Below are 20,937 nucleotides of genomic sequence, written 5' to 3' on the forward strand. Positions count from 1 at the left end.
TTTTAAGGGGGACTTTCTGAGGGGAGAAAAGATGAAAAAAAAAAAAAGCAAAAAATACCAAAAGCAACAAAGACTAGGAAGGGCCAGAGAAGACTGCAAGGAACTCCAACTCTACAGGCAACACAATATATCATCCAGTACTCACTCTAAATGTCAATGGACTAAATGCTCAATCAAAAGACATAGGGTATCAGATTGGATTAAAAACAAAACAAAACGAAACAAAAAAACCCAAGATCAATCTATATGCTATTTACAAGAGACCCATTTGAGACCCAAAGACATCCTCAGATTGAAAGTAAGGGGATGGACCCCAAAGGCAAGGGAATTAAAAGCAAAAGTGAATTACTGGGACCTTATGAAGATAAAAAGCTTCTGCACAGCAAAGGAAACAACCAACAAAACTAAAAGGCAACCAACGGAATGGGAAAAGATATTTGCAAATGACACATCGGACAAAGGGCTAGTATCCAAAATCTATAAAGAGCTCATCAAACTCCACACCCGAAAAACAAATAACCCAGTGAAGAAATGGGCAGAAAACATGAATAGACACTTCTCTAAAGAAGACATCCGGATGGCCAACAGGCACATGAAAAGATGTTCAACGTCGCTCCTTATCAGGGAAATACAAATCAAAACCACACTCAGATACCACCTCACGCCAGTCAGAGTGGCCAAAATGAAGAAATCAGGAGACTATAGATGCTGGAGAGGATGTGGAGAAACAGGAACCCTCTTGCACTGTTGGTGGGAATGCAAATTGGTGCAGCCGCTCTGGAAAGCAGTGTGGAGGTTCCTCAGAAAATTAAAAATAGACCTACCCTATGACCCAGCAATAGCACTGCTAGGAATTTATCCAAGGGATACAGGAGTACTGATGCATAGGGGCACCTGTACCCCAATGTTTATAGCGGCACTCTCAACAATAGCCAAATTATGGAAAGAGCCTAAATGTCCATCAACTGATGAATGGATAAAGAAATTGTGGTTTATATACACAATGGAATACTACGTGGCAATGAGAAAAAATGAAATATGGCCTTTTGTAGCAACATGGATGGAACTGGAGAGTGTGATGCTAAGTGAAATAAGCCATACAGAGAAAGACAGATACCATATGGTTTCACTCTTATGTGGATCCTGAGAAACATAACAGAAACCCATGGGGGAGGGGAAGGAAAAAAAAAAAAGAGGTTAGAGTGGGAGAGAGCCAAAGCATAAGAGACTGTTAAAAACTGAGAACAAACAGAGGGTTGATGGGGGGTGGGAGGGAGGGCAGGGTGGGTGATGGGTATTGAGGAGGGCACCTTTTGGGATGAGCACTGGGTGTTGTATGGAAACCAATTTGACAGTAAATTTCATATATTAAAAAATAAAAAAAATTAAAAAAAAAAAAAAGAAAGTAAGGGGATGGAGAACCATCTATCATGCTAATGGTAGCCAAAAGAAAGCTGGGGTAGCCATGCTTCTATAAGACAATCTAGATTTTAAAATAAAGATTTTAGAAGAGATGAGGAAGGGAAGATAAAACCAGCAGAAGATGGGAAATTATAAAGATTAGAGCAGAAATCAATGCTAGTGAAATCAAAAAAACACTAGAACACATCAACGAAACCAGGAGCTGGTTCTTTGAAAGAATTAACAAAATTGATAAGCCCCTCGCCAGTTTGATCAGAAAGAAAAAAGAAAGAACCCAAATAAATAAAATCAAGAATGAAAGGGAGAGATCACAATCAACACTGCAGAAATACAAACAATAATAAGAGAATATTATGAGCAATTATATGCCAACAAATCGTGCAATCTGGAAGAAATGGACAAATTCCCAGAAACATATAAACTACCAAATTGAAACAGGAAGAAATAGAAAATTTGAACAGACCCATAATTAGTAAATAAATTGAATTAGTAATCAAAAATCTCCCAACAAACAAGAGTCCAGGGCTGGATAGCTTTTCAGGGGAATTCTACCAAACATTTAAAGAAGAGTTAACACCTATTCTTTTAAAGATGTTCCAAAAAATAGAAATGGAAGGAAAACTTCCAAACTTATTCTATGAAGCCAGCATTATCTTGATTCCAATACCAGACAAGGACCACACTAAAAAGGAAAACTACAGACTAATTTCCCTATGAACATGGATTCAAAAATTCTCAACAAGATACTAGCCAACTGGAGGCAACAATACATTAAAAGAATTATTCACTATGGGGAGCCTGGGCGGCTCAGTCAGGTAAGTGTCTGATTTCAGCTCAGGTCATAATCTTGTGGTTGGTGGCTTTGAGCTCCACGTCAGGCTCTGTGCTGACCGTGCAGAGCCTGGAGCCTGTTTCGGGTTCTGTGTCTCCCTCTCTCTCTGCCCCTCCCCCACTCATGCTCTGTCTCTCTCTGTCTCTCAAAAATAAATAAAAATGTTAAAAAAAATTTTTTTAAAGTTATTCACCATGATCAACTGGGATTTATACCTTAGATGCAGGGCTGGTTCAATATCCACAAATCAATCAATGTGATAATAAAAGAAAGGACAAGAACTACATGATCCTCTCAATAGATGCAGAGAAAACATTTGACAAAATACAGCATCCTTTCTTGATAAAAAAAACCTCAGGAAAGTAGAGATAAAAGGATCATACCTCAAGATCATAAAAGCCATAAATGAAAGACCCACTGCTAATATCATCCTCAATGGGAAAAAACTGTGAGATTCCCCCCTAAAGTCAGGAACACAACTATGATGTCCACTCTTGCCACTGTTACTCAACATAGTATTGGAATTCCCAGCCTCAGCAATCAGACAGCACAAAGGAATAGAAGGCATCCAAATCGGCAAGGAGGAAGTCAAACTCACTCTTCATGGATGACAAGATACTCTATATGGAAAACCCAAAAGATTCCACCAAAAAACTGCTAGAACAGATCCATGAATTTATCCTAGTCACAGGATCTAAAATCAATGCACAGAAATCAGTTGCATTCCTATACACCAATAATGAAGCAGCAGAAAGAGAAATCAAGGAATCCATCCCATTATAATTGCACCAAAAACCAAAAATACTTAGGACTAAACCTAACCAAAGAGGTGAAAAATCTATACACTGAAAACTACAGAAAGCTTATGAAAGAAGTTAGACACAAAAAATGGAAAAATATTCTATGCTCATGGATTGGAAGAACAAATAGTGCTAAAATATCAATACTACCAAAGCAGTCTACATATTTAATGCACTCCCTATCAAAATAACGCCAGCATTCTTCACAGAGCTAGAACAAATAATCCTAAAATTTGTATGGAACCAGAAAAGACCTCGAATAGCCAAAGCAATCCTGAAAAAGAAAACCAAAGCTGGAGGCATCACAATCCTGGACTTGAAGATGTATTACAAAGCTGTAATCATCAAGACAGTAGGATACTGGCACAAAAACAGACACTCAGATCAATGGAACAGAATAGAGAACCCAGAAATGGACCCACATACGTATGGCCAACTAATCTTCGACAAAGCAGGAAAGAATATCCAGTGGAATAAAGACAGTCTCTTCAGCAAATCGTGTTGGGAAAACTGGATAGCAACATGCAGAAGAATGAACCTGGACCATTTTCTTACACCATACAAAAATAAACTCAAAATGGATGAAAGACCTTAACGTAAGGCAGGAAGCCATCAAAATCCTTGAGGAGAAAGCAGGCAAAAACCTCTTTGACCTCAGCCACTGCAACCTCTTACTCAACATGTCTTCAGAGGCAAGAGAAACAAAAGCAATAATGAACTATTGTGACCTCAACAAGATAAAAATCTTCTGCACAGCAAAGGAAATAATCAGCAAAACTAAAAGGCAACTGACAGAATGGAAAATGATATTTGCAAACGACCTATCAGATAAAGGGTTAGTATCCAAAATCTATAAAGAACTTCTCAAACTCAACAACCAAAAAACAAATAATCCAGTGAAGAAATGGGCGAAAGACATGAATAGACACTTTTCCAAAGAAGACATCCAGATGGCTAACAGACACATGAAGAAATGCTCGACATCCTCACCATCAGGGAAATACAAATCAAAACCACAATAAAATACCACCTCACACCAGTCAGAATGGCTAAAATTAACAACTCAGGCAATGACAGATGCTGGCAAGGATGCAGAGAAAGAGGATCCCTTTTGCACTGCAGATGGTAATGCTGACTGGCACAGCCACTCTGGAAAACAGTACTGAGGTTCCTGAAAAAAATTAAAAACACAACTACCCTATGACCCAGAAATTGCACTACTAGGTATTTAACCAAAGGATGCAGGTGTGCTGTTTTGAAGGGACACATGCACCCCAATGTTTATAGCAGTACTATTGACAATAGCCAAGATATGGAAAGAGCCCAAATATTCATTTTCAGATGAATGGATAAAGAAGATGTGGTGTGTGTATATATATATATATACACACACACAAACACACAATGGAGTATTACTCGGCAATCAAAAAGAATGAAATCTTGACATCTGCAACAACGTGGATGAAACTAAAGGGTATTATGCTAAACAAAATAAGTCAGTCAGAGAAAGACAAATATCATATGATTTCACTTATATGTGGAATTTAAGATACAAAACTGATGAACATAAGGGAAGGGAAGAAAAAATATATAAAAGCAGAGAGGGGTCAAAACATAAAAGACTCTTAAGTATAGAGAAAAGTGAGGGCACTGGCTGGGGTTGTGGGTAGGGGGGATGTGCTAAACAGGCAAGGAGCATTAAGGAGGATACTTGTTGGGATGAACACTGGGTGTTATATGTAGAGGATGAATCATTGGATTCTACTCCTGAAATCATTACTGCACTGTATGCTAACTAACTTGGATGTAAATTAAAAAATAATAATCATCATAATAAAAAAAGAAAACAGTCACTGTACTAAAGCAGTCCTGAGCCCCCATCTGAATAACCATTCTGTGTGGAAATTCCACTTTTCATCAGTCTAGTACATTTTTAATTCCCCTGAAAGGGAAAAGGGGTAATTTTTTAAGAACTTGAGGAGAAAGCCCAGCATCTTGAGTGGAAGTGGACAGTGATGAAATCCTACACCTATTAACTTCCTAGCTGAGACACTCTTCTTAGTCCTCTGAAACCATGCCTCCCTGGTTTTCTTCCTATCTTACTCACTGTTCTTTCTCAGTTTCATTTTGTGTTCCTTCTCTTCTACCTAATATATATATATGGACTCAGAACTAGGGATTCTTGGTTTGTCTATCTTCCCTACCATGTAAGGGTGTGTGTGTGTGTGTGTGTGTGTGTGTGTGTGTTTGCCTACACACACATGTGGAAAGCAGGAGTTAGAGGAAGCAGGGTAGAGCAGTGCAAAATGTGGTCATAGGTCTGGCAGCACACATATCATCAGGGAACTTGTTAGAAATGTAAATTCTCAGGCCCTGCCCAGGCATACCGAAGCAGAAATTGTGGGGTCCAACAATCTGTGCCTTAACTGGCAAGTCAGGTAATTCTGATGTGTGTGAAGTTTGATAGCTGCAGGGCTAAAGTTTCTAGCTATCAAATCAAAGATGAGAAAACAAGTCAAAGATGAGAAGGAGGAGGATCTGACATTGTTTCAGTCAAGAAGAAAAGGTATAAATGTGACAACATAGTTCAGGAAGCAACTGTGTCTGATGGTGAACAGTCACTGTGGTTGGATTTGGATCTCTGGAATAGGGCTCTGAATGTCTTCTTTCACAAAAGGGCTTTTTATGGAGGTGCCTTTATCCTCCAATTTGGGAGGAACCTGATGTGTTTACAGTATATTGTCTAGAAAGCCACAAGGATGTGGAGCCCCACTTAGGGATTTTTAGGTTTGTCATCTGTTTTCTATCAATAATAGCAGAAGGTTAAACTTAGGAGCATCACTTATTACATTTTATTTCCAGTCACTATTGCATAAGTAGTTAAATCAAACAAGAAAAGAGTCTTGCAAAATTATATTTCAGCTGTTAATCTATGATTTGTCTACTGCTCTGTAGGCAATATTTTTAAAATATTTCAGGAAAATCTGATATGCACATATCCTAACTCATAGAGCATTTAAGAGAATAATTATTCACATTTTGAAAAGGCTTATTTCCTTCACAAAGGAATTCCTCTGGGTTCTTCTATATAGTTACCTTCGAGCCAGTTCAAATGTTACTGCAACACCTTTGGGCAAAGAAGCTTGCCTCAGAATTCAGGAGGTTGGCTGCTTTCCAACTATGTCCATGGAGACCTGACCCGGGGACTGAGTACTTCCTATTCTTTCTGATAATCATGAAACAACTGTTCCAATTTTGGGAATCTTGGCATAATATATTAGGGAAATACTAAATGAGAAATAAAATTAGGTTCTAGTCTTGACCCTTCACCTCCAATGATGTGAATTGATTCAAGACATTTAACCATTTTGAGTCATCCTTGGAAAAACTATCAGGCTGTGCATGTATATGACTATTAAGTATCTTTCCTTTGCTAATATTCAATAACTTAGGACCATAAGGTGAAAAAGTGCATGTAAATAAGCTCTGTAATTATAAAACACAACATAGATGTTATCTTTACCATTTATGACGTGAACTATTTGATTTACAGAAAGCCAATTGGCATTAAGTTTTCAGGAAGATATTCATTACAATGTACACCTATATAATGATCAAGATGGGGAGCTTTTAAACGCATTGTTGTATCATGGATTGGATCCAGAACTGAAAAAAAGTGACATTTGTGAAAAACTGGTGAAATCAAAATAAAGTATATAGTTATATAATAGTATTGTACCAATACTAATTTCCTTGACAAATGTATCACGGTTATGGAGGATGTTATCTTTAGGGGAAGCTGAGTAAAGTGTACACAAAAATTCTCTGTCTTACCTTTGCAACTTTTCTAATTTTAAATTGCTAATATTACACCAAAATAAATATTTAAAATAAAATTATTGTGCCACACCTTTGGAACATAACTATGCATTCATACATACATATATGAATATATATGTGCCACATGAACAACAGAAATAAAGGAAAGAGACAGTGGGACTTTGACAGATCAAAGTTGAGAAGGGAAGTGAGCCAGGAAATCACAGAACTGAAACCACCATATTTTTTTTTAACATTTCACAGAAAAGAGAGCTCTTTGAAGTTAGAAAAGTTTTACTGAAAGCTGTGAGAAAGAAAAGATAAACTTGGACTAAGAAAGTAAAAATCTGCCTTGCCATTCATCAGATATAGATAATAGACACAGATAAAGTAAGCTGTAAAATTAACAGAAGATAATATTTTTCTCAAAAACATGCTGCAAAGTGTCACAAAAATTTCCAACTTTAGTTAACTGCCACATTTTTTACTCACAAAGAATCCTTTTCTCTAAAATCAGAGTGTCAAAAACCTTGTTCTTTGAAATCAATTCATTAAGATTAAAATATCCTACTCTTGGTGATGATCTAAATCACTTAACAGAGAAGCATGCTCTACTTTCAACCCTAGGACAGAACTTCAGAAAACAGTTATGTGGATACATGACACATCTATGTTAGCTGCAATTTTCAAGAAAATAGCACCTGGAATCTATGATGGAGTCCAGACCTAATTTAGACACCTTTACAAACAGCCTCACTTTCTTTTGAGCCTACAAAACACTTCTTTAATTTCTCCTAAACTCCACACTTCCCCAAATTCCTATAATAAATATATATTCTCCTTTGTTTGGTGAGGCATCCCATAGTTCTGGAATGTGGACTCCTTCCTTGCAATGAACCAGAAAACTGACTTTCTTGAAATACAGGGTTTTTTGGGTTTTTTTTTACTGATGGATTTAGGCTTCTTGGACGAGGAAGCCTGCCTCATACTAAAAGTTCAGGATAATAATTTCACATAAAAATCAACAACAAAAAAGTATCAAGTTCAAATACTATATAAAGCTATTATTTAAAAAGAGAATAAGGAGCATAACATCATCATTATATATAATGAAAACATATCTGAAAGATGTACCACAAAAATAGATCAGAACTTGTAAGTTACTATTTTTAATTTTTCTGAGGGGGAGGTGAGGGAGAGGGAGAATACCCCAAGCAGGTTCCATGCCCAGCACAGAGCCCCTATGGTGCTCCATCTCACAACCCTGGGATTGTGATCTTGAGATCACGACCTGCAGGTGCCCCTGTAAGTTACTATTTTTAAGCTAACTAAACAAAAAAGATACAAAGTAGGAAAGAACAATATGATTCAGAATTAGAAAAACTCAACTCCATGGCAGGCATCCGTTCACAATTTTTATTAATATCAAATCATCACATTGTACACTTTAAGTATCTTACAATTTTGTCAATTACCTCAACAAAAATGGAGAAAAACTCACAAATGGGGTGCCAGACCTCAGGAGAATTAATAATAAAGAAAAAACAGGAAGTGGGGTAAGTGGGATGCATAGAATGGGTGAAGGGAATTAAGAGGTACAAACTTCCAGTTATAAAATAAATATGTCACAGAGATGAACAGTACATCATAATGAATATAGTCAGTAATATTATATCAACATTATAAAAGAAAAAAAAGAATAAACTAGAAGGAACACAAAAGCTAAGGCATATAACAGATTATGATTTCCTGTAAAGAACATGAGCCAATCCTTAGGTTGATGTTTCCCTGCTCATTTTGGTTGTCTGATGCTCATTCTCTAGTAATTCTTCAGGAAGCGTTCATGACAACGATAGTCTCATCAAATATTGATACAATATCAAGTGTTGATATTAGTTTATACACTTTGTACGTGAGAGTTGCTTTTGCTGGATATAAAATCTTTAGTCCATATTTTACCCTTGAGCATCCTAAATATATTGTTCCACTTTCTTTTGGCAAAAAAGTTTCAATGTCAAAAGTCTAGTGATTTTCCAGTTTTCTCCTATTTTGCAAATGTAACAATATATTAAATTCTGTTAAATAGGGGTATTTGCTATATATTTGAAACAATTCACACTGTATTTCGCCATATCTAAGATGATCTCAAATTTACCATTATTTTCTGTATTGATGAAAAAGGAAAAATTACATTCCACTGTGGGTTCAGCTTCTGGCTTTGTCCAGCAATGCCAAGGGTGGCAGAAACGTTTACTCAAGACGCCAAGCAATTCAAGAGAGGTGAGAGGGAGGCTAAGGAAAGACTCCCCAAGCTGCTCTCAAGCTCCTGTATTTATTAGGCATACATTATAAAGAAAACATTGTGCAATATGTCAGTGGCTACCTGCCAGTTAGAACATATAGAAAGCATGCAAAACAAAAACAAACACAAAAACTACAAGGCATTCCCAAGACTACAAAAGAGCAGATGCTGAAAACAGATGGAGAACACGACAAGATAGTCCATAGCTAACATTGTCTAAGGAATTCTTGAGCACAGGCAGGACCCAACCCCTAAATACACATTAACTAGATACTAGCCCATTGTTTTCAGGAGAGCCAGAAAGCAGTGTAATGCATTCCCTATAATCTCCTTAACCAGGACATAGCTATTTGACTTCCAACATTCCAACTTAAGGGATATTAAAATGTAAAGAAATGTGGATTGCACATGAAATTCAGGCTATTCATTTTCTTTTTCTGTATAACAATTTACCATAAACATAGTACTAAACTTAGTTACTAGAGTAGAACCTTGAAAGAATGAGAGGTAGACCAAGTTCCTTTTAATGATTGTGTAGAAAAGGTACACAACTGGATTAAGAAACTTGAATGATGCCATAGGTCAGTAGTATGAAGTTCCAGGTATTTGGAAATGTTAAATTTTGAAATGAGACTAAAGAGGCACAAAGGATAATGCAGTTTTGCCTGGATCCTCCGTCCACACTAGAGAGGAAGAAATTCTAATTAAGTAAAAGTATCATACATCACAGAAAATGATATAAAGTCAAAGTATATGTTAACTTTTAAAATCCTCTAGCTACTTCTTCAAATATTCCGTTTATTTACAATGAAAGACAAATCCTACCTAATGCTGAGTCCTACTAATTCTTGTTTTCTAAGAAAGGTGAAAGGGGAACCAAATGAAAAAGGATTAGAAGTACTTAGACATGTGTTCTAGTACTTTATCTTGACAGTCTGTGACCTTGACCAAGTCACTCATGCCGTCTGCAATTTCCTTTCCCTCACTCATAAAGTGGAGGCAAACTGGATGACAATGTCATTCATTGCTCTTAAAATCACGACTCCATTAAATCAGTTAACGTGCCTGGCTTGTAGCAGAAGCCCAAAATTATTTGTTAAAAGTATAACGTCTTAAAATGGAATTCCAGAAATCCTGAAAATCTGGAACTACTTACTACAAACTTTCAATCTTTTAAAGCTATCACTTCGCTAGCTACTGGAACCTCTGTGCCTTGCTACAGAGCCAAGGTTACCTCATAACTTCAGTGTTTCAGCTCATTTAGAACTGCAGAATCCTCAGTCGCAGCAGAGCCTTTCACTACACCCACCTGCCGCAAGGCCGATCCTCTTCCTGGCGGCCACACCCAAACCGGAAACCAGGACGTCCCTGGGGTTGACGGGAAGGCTCAGCTCGGCGGCACGCTCTCCGGCCCCGCCCCCTCCGGTGATGTCACCGTCCGCCCCTTGACCTCGCGGTCCCGCCCCCTTCCCTGCCTACCCGTAGCCAGCGGCGGCGGTGACTCTTGGAGGAGATGGAGGCATCCGAGTCGGTAGTCGCAGCTCGGGAGGAAGAGGCGTCCTGCTCTTCCTGGGTGGCCGGCAGGTAAGAAGATGAGTGTGAGCGCGAAGCATCGAGGGGTGGCAGGCGGCAGCCGGGCGCCGGCTTTCTGCTGCTCCCGCTCGGGCGGCCAGGGAGCGCGCGCGAGGCCGCGGAGCCGGGCAGAACCGGCCCTGGGAGGCGAGGGGAGCGCGCGGGGTGGGTGTGGCGCCTTGGGTTTAGACCTCGGCGGCTCCCGGCTTCTCTGAGGAGAAAGGCCAACTCTCGGTCCTTTCGCCCCTCAGTTCCAGTCGGGGGTCTGCCATTCTCCCATGCACCGGACGTGGGGCGGGGGTGGAGTGGAGTGGAGAGGGCCCGCCGAGAGTTCTGGCCCGGGTCGCTTGGTGTGAGCTTTCACAGCCCTGCTGCCAAACACGTTTCCCCCAACCTTTCGGTGAAATGAAAGCTAAGAGCGCCACTGTGGGCGATCCCGCACTGAGATCCTCCTTTGAAAACTGTTACCAGAGGGAACTTGGTAATGATGAATCAGTGCCAGTCAGGACACCCGGAGTCCTGTGTTCACTACAGTTAAAAAAAAAAAAAAAAAATCCAGGGAAAAACGTACGAGTTACTTATTCCCTAGTTGGTGTTTGTTTGTTTCACGTCTCTAACATTCCAGCAAAATTGGGGAAATGTTCGTATGGTTCCTGTTTCAGTTACCTCGTAATTAATAAAACCGTTAGTTACATACTGCCCTCCACCAGAATACAATATTCCAAAGAGAGAAGTGATGGATATATGATTTTGAGCTAATGGGAGCCTGTCCATAAACCTGTAGCTTTTTCGCCGGTTCAGATTGAAGGGATGTTTTCGGTACCATACTACCTGCAGTTGCCAGCATTGCCACATTTACTTGAGGGAAATTATGTAATACAAACAAAATCTCCCCTTATTTAAAAAGATTTTTGATTGCCATATAGATCTTATTACAAAAATGATTTTTGAAACATTCGAGTAAAGCAGAATTTTCTGAAAAATCAGTGCTAGTCATATATCATTAAGTGACAAAGCTGGTTAGAAAGGAGTTCATGTTTACTTAAGAGCTCTACCCACTAGACCATTGTCCTCCATGCAGGGAAGGCAGCTAGGGATAAGAAAACTGTGAAATGAGAAATTTTGTTTATTTTCATATTTTATCACTCTGCCAAAAGAACATATTTTGTATGTGTGTGTTTTTATTAGGTAGGTGATCTCTTAAACACAGCTGTCTCCTGGTTTGTGTTCATAATTGCAATCAGGAATATTTCTAATAGTTATCCATGTATAACTTAGCTAGAAGCTGGTATCTTTTGATAATACCAATCAGTGTTTGGTAAGATAAATGATAACATTTTGATTAACTGTATTTACAAATCCTTTGGCCTGTATATCAGTACCAGGCTTAGAAATTTGGATTCCAAAACCTCAGTTTTGTGTTTTCACATGATTTTTAGAATCCTGTAATTGATAGAGTTTCCCAGAACCTGGAAAGGATTTACTTTTTGCCAAGATGATAATTGATCTTAGCTGTCACTGTGGCTCAGGCCAAAATGCCCCAGGCTGGTTTCCTTTGCTTGGGAGCCATTCCTATTTCCCAGGGTTCATCCTGTTTTCATTTTTCTTTGTATGCCATGCTGTGAAAAAGTCGGGATGAGCTGTGGTAAATGATGCATAAGTATATCTTATCATGCTAGTATGCTTGTTTTAAAAAATGTGCTTTAATTTCCTTAAGTAATGTCTGTACCCAGTGTGGGGCCTGGTCTCACAACCCTGAGATCAAGAGTTGCATGCTCTACCAACTGAGCCAAGCAGGCACCCCCTTTTTTTTTAATTTTTAAAATTCATTCAACAGATACATTTTGGGTGCTTTCTTTGTGCGTACTTTGAGATGCAGTAGGCAGTATAGCATGGTGGTCAAGAGCTAGACTGCATAGGTTCAGGTTCTGGCTCTGCCATTTACCTGCTCTGGAACCTCAGATGGGTTATTTAAATAAACTTCTGTGAGTGCTCGCTTTGGCAGCACATATATTAAATAAACTTCTGTGAGCCTCAGTTTTTTTCCTCTGTTCAACGGAGATGGTAATAGTCCCGATCTTATAAAGTTGTTGTAAGGGTTAACTGAGTACATCTAAAGCACTTAAAACCATGTGTGACACAGTGCTCTTAAATTATTATTAAATGCCAGGTACAGTTTTAGGTATTTGGAATACATTAGTGAATTCTTAACAGATCATACATTCTCTTGGGGAAGGCAGACAGTAAACAATTAGTAATTTGAAGAACATACAGCAGGTTAGTGAGTTAGGAGGTGACCTAAGGAGAAGGGGAGGCATTTCATTGAAAGGATGATCAGGACTCGTCTATGTAATATTTGCGAGGCAGTATTTTAGTCGAGGTTTACGTGATAAGAGTCAGCCATTCAGAGATCTAAAGGGGGAACATTCCAAGCAGAGGAAAAAGCAAGTATAAAAACTGAGGTGACTTTTTAGTGACTTTTAGTTTCACTGAAGTGAAGTATAAAAACATGCTTGACTTTTTGGAGGAATAGCAAGTTGACCAGTGTGGGAAAGTAGTGGGAGTTGTAATTGAAGAGATGATTGGGAGACAGAACACCTAGACCCTTTTGACCATGGTAATGTGTTTCAATTTTATTTAGAAAGTAGAGTTACTTAAGAATAGTTCTAAGTCAAGGACTAACGTCTGACTACATTCTAAAAAATTTAGGTTGTTATATGGAGAATACACTGAAGGGGGAGGGCAATGGAAGCACTAGAGAGACTAGTTAGGAGGCGTTTGAAGTAGTTTAGATGAAATACGATGATGGTTTGGCCTGAGATTGTACCAGCATGCAGATGGAGAAATGAGGGAACAAGTTAAGATCTCTAGAGTCTGGGCCTGCGCAAATGAGTAAATGGTGATACCAGAAATTGAGTTGGCAGAGATTGGGGAGGAATAGATTAAACAGGGAAATTGAATTCTGTTTGGGGCTTGTTATGTTCATGAAACCGATTAAACATCAGAAGAGAGAGATTGTTCTAGCAGGTGTGGACAATTTGGATGCCAGAAAAGATGTCAAACGTGGAAAAATAAGTTTAGATATCCTCAGTATCTGGTAAATTCCATATATGGATTGAACAAGATTATCTAGACAGAATGTGTTTATTAGAGAAGGTATATGGGGCACTCCCAACAAACTTCAGAAAATACAGATTCATCAGAATATATGTAAAACAATATCTGATAACACCTGAGAATAAAAACTATAGGCTATAATTTTACAATACACACAGAATAGACATTCAGTGAATTTAATTTTCACCTATTTTTTAAATGGAAATAAAGGAGTGGAAAATAAAATATATATCTGGTTTGTAAAATCCTCTTTAGTAACTGCCATGTATAATTGAATATTAGATTACAGAACGTGAATATTAAATACTGGAACTTGCTCTTATAAGTTGTGTTTTATTTTTTCAGTACCAATACAAATTTGCCCATCATGTCAGCAGAATCTGTGGAGATTGATGATGCATTATACAGGTGAGAACCTTATGGAAACTGAAACTTATTTTCTTCATTTGTTGTTCTAAAGTAATGGAATACTCTATTTGAAAATACCATTAGAGGGGCGCCTGGGTGGCGCAGTCGGTTAAGCGTCCGACTTCAGCCAGGTCACGATCTCGCGGTCCGTGAGTTCGAGCCCCGCGTCAGGCTCTGGGCTGATGGCTCGGAGCCTGGAGCCTGTTTCCGATTCTGTGTCTCCCTCTCTCTCTGCCCCTCCCCCGTTCATGCTCTGTCTCTGTCCCAAAAATAAAAAAAAAATTAAAAAAAAAAAAAATGTTGAAAAAAAAAAAAAAAAAAAAAAAGAAAATACCATTAGACCTATGCAGAGTTTTATAAAAATCCCAAGAGTTCTCTGAAGGTAAAATTAGCGTTTTGTCTGATTTTTCTTTTCTGCAGTCTGAAAGCTTGATTAATATTTAAATCTCAGTTCCTTTAGGTTTAGGTAATATGACTTAGAATGATTTTGGGGATGTTTGGGTGGTTCAGTCAGTCCAGCTTCACCTCAGGTCATGATCTCGGGGTCTGTGAGTTAGAGCCTGGCGTCAGGCTCTGTGCTGACAGCTCAGAGCCTGGAGCCTGCTTCGGATTCTGTGTCTCCCTCTCTCTCTGCCCCTCCCCTGCTCACGCTCTGTCTCCCTCTCAAAAATAAATAAAAATTAAAAAAAAAAAAAAAAAAGAGGGGCGCTTGGGTGGCTCAGTCGGTTAAAAGTCTGATTTCAGTTTAGGTTATGATCTCATGGTCTGTGGGTTCCCACCCACAGACCCACATTGGGCTCTGTGCTGACAGCTCAGAGCCTGGAGCCTACTTCAGATTCTGTCTCCCTCTCTCTCTGCCCCTCCCCTACTCATGCTCTGTCTCTCTCCCTCTCTGAAAAATAAATATTAAAAAAAAAAAAGAATGATTTTGTTATCCACTATAAAATATACCTCTTGTTTTTGGACAGGAGTACATATTTATTATGTTCTTGATAGTGCAGGAATCTAACGAAAAACAATCCATTTTATGTAAGTTATATAGTAACATCTAGAGATTATTTTTACTTCAGTGTAGTCTCATTAACAACATTGCATGTTTGCACTGTATAGACAGCAAAGAAGTACTATGTGCTTAAAGAACTGTGATTTGAATGGAATTTAGTGAGATTCTTTTTTAGCATACCTTTTCATGAAATCAAAATACTTTTATCAGAATTAAAGAGAAGTTAAAATATGTATACATTGCTATCACTTTTTTTTTTAGTTTTTTATTTACTTACTTAAGTAATATCTACACCTAACATAGGGCTTGAATTCTGGATCCTGAGATCAAGAGTCCAATGGTCTTCTGACTGAGTCAGCCAGTTGCCCCTAAATTGCTATTACTTCTAAGATTTTTTTTTTTTAAATACGTCAAGTTGTTTGTATGGAAGATAGTATAATCTTTTTGTATGGAAGGTAGTTTAAAAGTTTTTAGATTTCTTCTGTATGAAGAAATAGATTATGTAGATAGATTTTATGTAAATAGAATTTGGTACAATAAGCTATTATGTATTTTAAATTCTTTTTTATATTGTTTTTATGTGGGATGCAGAGTCAGTTTCTAGCATTTTAGGAGGAGCTGATATGTACATCCTAGTATGTTAATTTCAATTACTGTTTTGCAATTAGAAAAAGAGGTAAGACTGGACTTAATTTTGCTTATGTGAAAATTACTTTACCATGCAGTTTCCTGATTATAATATACAGTAGTTTAGAAATCACTTTAAGTTTGGAGTCTTAATCTGTAATTATGATATTCTTAATATCCTTTTGATCACATTCTCACGATAACAAATGGCAGCTTCTTAAGATAGCATTGGTTAATTTTATTCATTATTTAGTTATAATCTTTGTGAAACTTTTTTGTATCCCTCTAATCCTGTAATGGCTGATTAATGAACATAATTTTCAGTAAACCAGAGATAAAATTTTCCATTTGCAACATTGTGTAAGTAGGCTGCAGTTTGCTTGACTGAAAATTACAGCATGTAACAGTTTATTTATGATCAGGTATTGCTGGATCATAAAGTATTTCTGTTTTTAATTTTTTGAGGAACCTCCATACTGTTTTTCATAGCAGTTGGACCATTTTACATTCCTACCAACCCAACAGTGCACAAGGATACCAATTTCTCCACATTCTCAACAACACTTGTTATTTCCTGGCATTTTGTTTTTGTATAATGGCCATCCAAACAGATGTGAGGTGATACCTCATTATGGTTTTGCATTTCCTTGACAATTAGTGATATTGAGCACCTTTTTATATCCTGTTGGCCATTTGTGTATCTTTGGAGAAGTATCTGTTCTAGTCCTTGCTCGTTTTTTAATCAGACTCCTTGAGAGTGTTTTTGCTATTGGGTTGTAGTTCCATATATAATTTGGATATTAATCTCTTATCAGATATATGGTTTGCAGATATTCTCTCCCGTTCTGTAGTTTGCCTTTTCACTTTGTTGATTGTCTCATTTGCTGCCCAGAAGCTTTTTAGTGTAAAGTGGTCACACTTGTCTACTTTTGCTTTTATTGCCTGTACTTTGGTATCATATCCAGGAAATTTTTGCCGAGACCAGTGTTAAGAAACTTTTCCCATATGTTTTCTTCATAAATTTTATAGTTTGAGGTCTTAAATTTATTTTTTTTAATTTTTTAAATATTTATTTATATTTGAGAGAGAGAGAGAGATAGAGAGTGAGCAGGGGAGAGGCAGAGAGAGAGAAGGGGACACAGAATCTGAAGCCGTCTCCAGGCTCAGCTGTCAGCACAGAGCCCGATGTGGGGCTCAAACCCATGAACCGTGAGGTCATGACCTGAACCAAAGTCAGACTCAAGCGGCTGAGCTACCCATGTGCCCCCGAACCTTAAATTTAAGTCCTTAATCCATTTTGAGTTTATTTTATGTATGGTATAAGACAAAGGTCCAATTTCTTCTTTCACCTGCAGAAATCCAGTTTTCCCAACACCACATATTAGCCCCAACCTATCTTTTCCTCTGACTACACAGGCCATAGTAGATTACTTTCTTACCAAACATAGTTTATACTTCTGTACCTCAATTGTCTTTTCCTAGAGTGCCCTTTTATGCCTTAAAAGCACTCAACACTATTGGATCTCTTTTCCTTCTTTCCTCTTTCCATTCCCAGGCTTAATTAAAAGCTGTCAAATCTATTCAGTAACCTAAGCCAGAAACCTTGCTGTCATCTTAGATTATTCCGTTTTTCATCTTCCAAATTCAGTTTTTAATAAATCCTTTTAGTTCTTTCTCAGCAACTCTTTTTTTATTTTTTATTTTTTTAATTTTTATTTTTTTAATTTTTTTTTTTTAACGTTTATTTATTTTGGAGACAGAGAGAGACAGAGCATGAATGGGGGAGGGGCAAAGAGAGAGGGAGACACAGAATAGGAAGCAGGCTCCAGGCTCCGAGCCATCAGCCCAGAGCCCGACGCGGGGCTCGAACTCACGGACCGAAGATCGTGACCCTGAGCTGAAGTCGGACGCTTAACCGACTGAGCCACCCAGGCGCCCCTCTCAGCAACTCTTAATTCCAACTCTTTGATTCTCTCTCCCTGCCTTCAGCATCTCTCAGTTGAAGTATTATAAGAGTCTCTTATGTGATCTCTTCAGAGCTACTAAATCTCTAATCCATCTTCCATACTTTATTCAAAATTCAAATATTTTTCAAATTTACCTCAGAGCCTCTGGCTTCTCTGTTTAAAATACTTAAATAGTTCCCTGTCATTTACATTAGTGAGACCAAACTGTATAATATGTATTTAAGTCTCCTTTTTCTATATAGCATAACATAGTGGTTGAAAGTATAAATTTTAGTATTAGATCTGAATTTGAATCATCCTCTACCATTTAGGAGTGTGTAATCATAAGTCACTTAACCTCTTAAGTCTATTTTTTCTTTATCTTTTCATACATTCAATATACATTCATCCATTTAACAAATATTTAAGGAGAAAAATGTACAAATTGCAAATTAATCGTGAAGAATAATGCCTAGGAGCTCAATAATTTCTAGTTATTATTTACCATGAGTTATGGCCATATCTTTCTTTTTAGTGTCCATGTCACTCCTCACTATTTAATCTCTAACATTCTTTAGCTTTGTCGAATTCTATATATATGGTGTCAAAGTCTAGAATTTGATATTACCCTACTTATAACCTAAAAGCTAACCTATTATTGTTTAATGGGTGCTGAGAAAAGATGTTAAACTTCTGGGCCAGAGACCAAGAATTTCACTACTTATGATATAGCAGTTAGCATGGCCATCAGTGTGGTGTCGGTTCCCCTTGCTCCCAAGTCCCACAGGAGCAATGCCATGGGCCCAGATGGATTCTTTGTACATAATGGGTTTATACCACAGCTGAGGAACTCTGAATTTGGGAGACCCACCATTTTATGGCAGACAGTAAGCAAGCCTGCTCTTTGTTTTGGAGAGAGACTCGCCTTACCCTCAATTTATGTGCTGCCAACACAACCCTGAGAAAAGGCCTGATTAAAAATAGTCAGGACCTTGCCTGCTAGGCATATATAGTGAGACATGTAGGAGTGTGCATAGCCCATAAAAGAGTGTCTTCCAACATAAATAAATGTTTTTGTCACAGTTTTATTGAGGTGTAATTCGTGTATAATAAACTGTACATATTTAAAGTGTACAATTTGAGGGGCGCCTGGGTGGCTCAGTCAGTTAAGCATCCGACTCTTGATTTCTGCTCAGGTCTTGATCTCAGGGTCATGAGACCGAGCCTGGCATTGGGCGGCTCCACACTGGGCATGGAGCCTACTTGAGATTCTCTCTCTCCCTTTGCCCCTGCTCTGCTCACACACACTTTCTCTCTCTGTCTCTCTCTCTCTCTCAAAAAATAAAGTATACAATTTGATGTGTTTTGACATATGCACATACTAATGAAATCACTACCGCAATATCGATAACTAACATATCCATCACATGCATATATTTTTTTTCTGCCCCTTTTTAATCCCTCCTCCCTTCTCTCTCCACCTACCATTTCCCCAGGCAACCACTGATCAGCTTTTTGTCACTGTAGAATACTTAGCATTTTCTAGAATTTTATATAAATGTTATCATATAGTATGTACACATTTGGGGAGGGTTTGGCTTCTTTAACTTAGCATAATGATTTTGAAATTCATCTGCATTGTTGTATCAGTAATTTGTTCCTTTTTATTGCTGAGCATATATCCATATGCTTGTATTCTAGCATATGGATATACTACAATTTATTTATTTATTAACTGTTGATAAACATTTGGGTTGTTTCCAGGTTTTGGCTATTCTAAATAAGGCTGCCGTGAGAATTTATATGCGAGTTTTAGGGTAGACATATGCTTTCATTCATGCTTTGATAAATACCTAGAAGTAAATGTCTGGGTTGTAAGTTTTTAAGAAATGCCAAGCTGTTTTTCAAAGTGGTTATACCATTTTACATTTCTACCAGAAATGTTTATGAGAGTTTGAGTTACCCCGCATGTTCACTAAACACCTGAAATAGTCGTCTTTTTTAATTTTAGGCATTCTAGTACATGTAGTAGTATTGTGGTTTTAATTTGTATTTCCATAATGACTAATGATCATAGGCATCTTTTCGTGAGCCTATTTGCTATCTATCTTTGGCAAAGTATCTATAAAAGCTTTTGCTCCCCTTTGGTGTCTGTCTTAATGAGTTCTTTATATACTATATATACATGTCCTTTGTTACATATATGGTTGCAAATATTTTCTCCTAGTTTGTGGCTTGTCTTTTTCTTTTCGTAATAAGGTCTTTTGCTTAGCAAAATTTTTGATTCTGGTAAGATACATTTTTTAATGTATAATTGATGTGGTTTTTGTCCTGTTTTTTAAATGTTTGCAAAGCTCAGGGATACTAAGATTTTCTCTGATGTTATCTCTTCTTCAAGTTTCAAGGTATTAACTCTTAAAATTAGGTCTATGATCCATTTCAAGTTAATTTTTATATAATGTGAGGTGAGAATCAAGGTTTATTTTTTTCCATATAGCTCTAATGTTTCAACACTCCTGTTGAAAATTATCCATTCTCATTGAGTTCTCTGGATATCTATGGCAGAATTTAACAGAGTAAATATCTGTTGATTGGTTTCTGGACTTTTTCAGTGATCTGTTTCACTTTACACCAGTATCACACTGTCTTGTTTACTATAGGTCTGTTATAAATCTTGGAATCTGGGAGTGTAATTCCTTCAACTTTGATCTTCTTTTGCAGAGTTGGTTTGGGTCTTTTAGGTCCTTTGAATTTCCATGTACATTTTAGATTCAGCTTGTTGATTCTTTAAAAAAATCCTGCAGGAATTTTGTTTGAATTTGTGTTGAATCTGTAGTTCAGTTTTGGGAATATTGACATTTTAACAATATTGAAATTTAAGATCCATTAAGAAACATGGTGTGTCTGTCAATTTATTCCTTTAGTCTCTCCTAGTAGTGTTAGAGATCTTGCCCAAGTTTTATCAAATTTATCCCTAAGTAATTTGCATGTTTATACTGTTGTAATTTTTAAATTTCAATTACCAATTTTTCATTACTTTTATTTTTTTAAGTTTATTTCTTTATTTTGATAGAGAGAGTGTGCATGGG

The 20,937-nt window shown here is 37.6% G+C and overlaps 1 protein-coding gene and 1 long non-coding RNA gene across 4 annotated transcripts in view; one reads left to right on the forward strand and one right to left on the reverse strand.

Moving 5' to 3' along the window:
• Window positions 1-10,560, reverse strand: part of LOC122218183 — a 20,122-nt gene extending 9,562 nt beyond the window's left edge. The window contains exon 1 of one of the 2 annotated variants that reach the window (XR_006201926.1): window positions 10,485-10,560. This is a non-coding gene — a long non-coding RNA (uncharacterized LOC122218183). Of the gene's footprint in view, window positions 1-10,409 lie in introns of both variants that reach the window. The other variant, XR_006201925.1, reaches the window with a different exon arrangement.
• Window positions 10,561-10,656: 96 nt separating this feature from the next.
• The window catches only part of UBA6 (ubiquitin like modifier activating enzyme 6), a 90,816-nt gene continuing 80,535 nt past the window's right edge, over window positions 10,657-20,937 (forward strand). The window contains exons 1-2 of one of the 2 annotated variants that reach the window (XM_042936255.1): window positions 10,657-10,759; window positions 14,210-14,272. In XM_042936255.1, coding sequence (XP_042792189.1) covers window positions 10,689-10,759; window positions 14,210-14,272 — 134 coding nt within the window. In that variant the 5' untranslated portion in view covers window positions 10,657-10,688. The remainder of the gene's footprint in view (window positions 10,760-14,209; window positions 14,273-20,937) is intronic. The other variant, XM_042936256.1, reaches the window with a different exon arrangement.

The sequence above is a fragment of the Panthera leo genome, chromosome B1, assembly GCF_018350215.1.
Source record: "Panthera leo isolate Ple1 chromosome B1, P.leo_Ple1_pat1.1, whole genome shotgun sequence".
NCBI lineage: Eukaryota > Metazoa > Chordata > Mammalia > Carnivora > Felidae > Panthera > Panthera leo.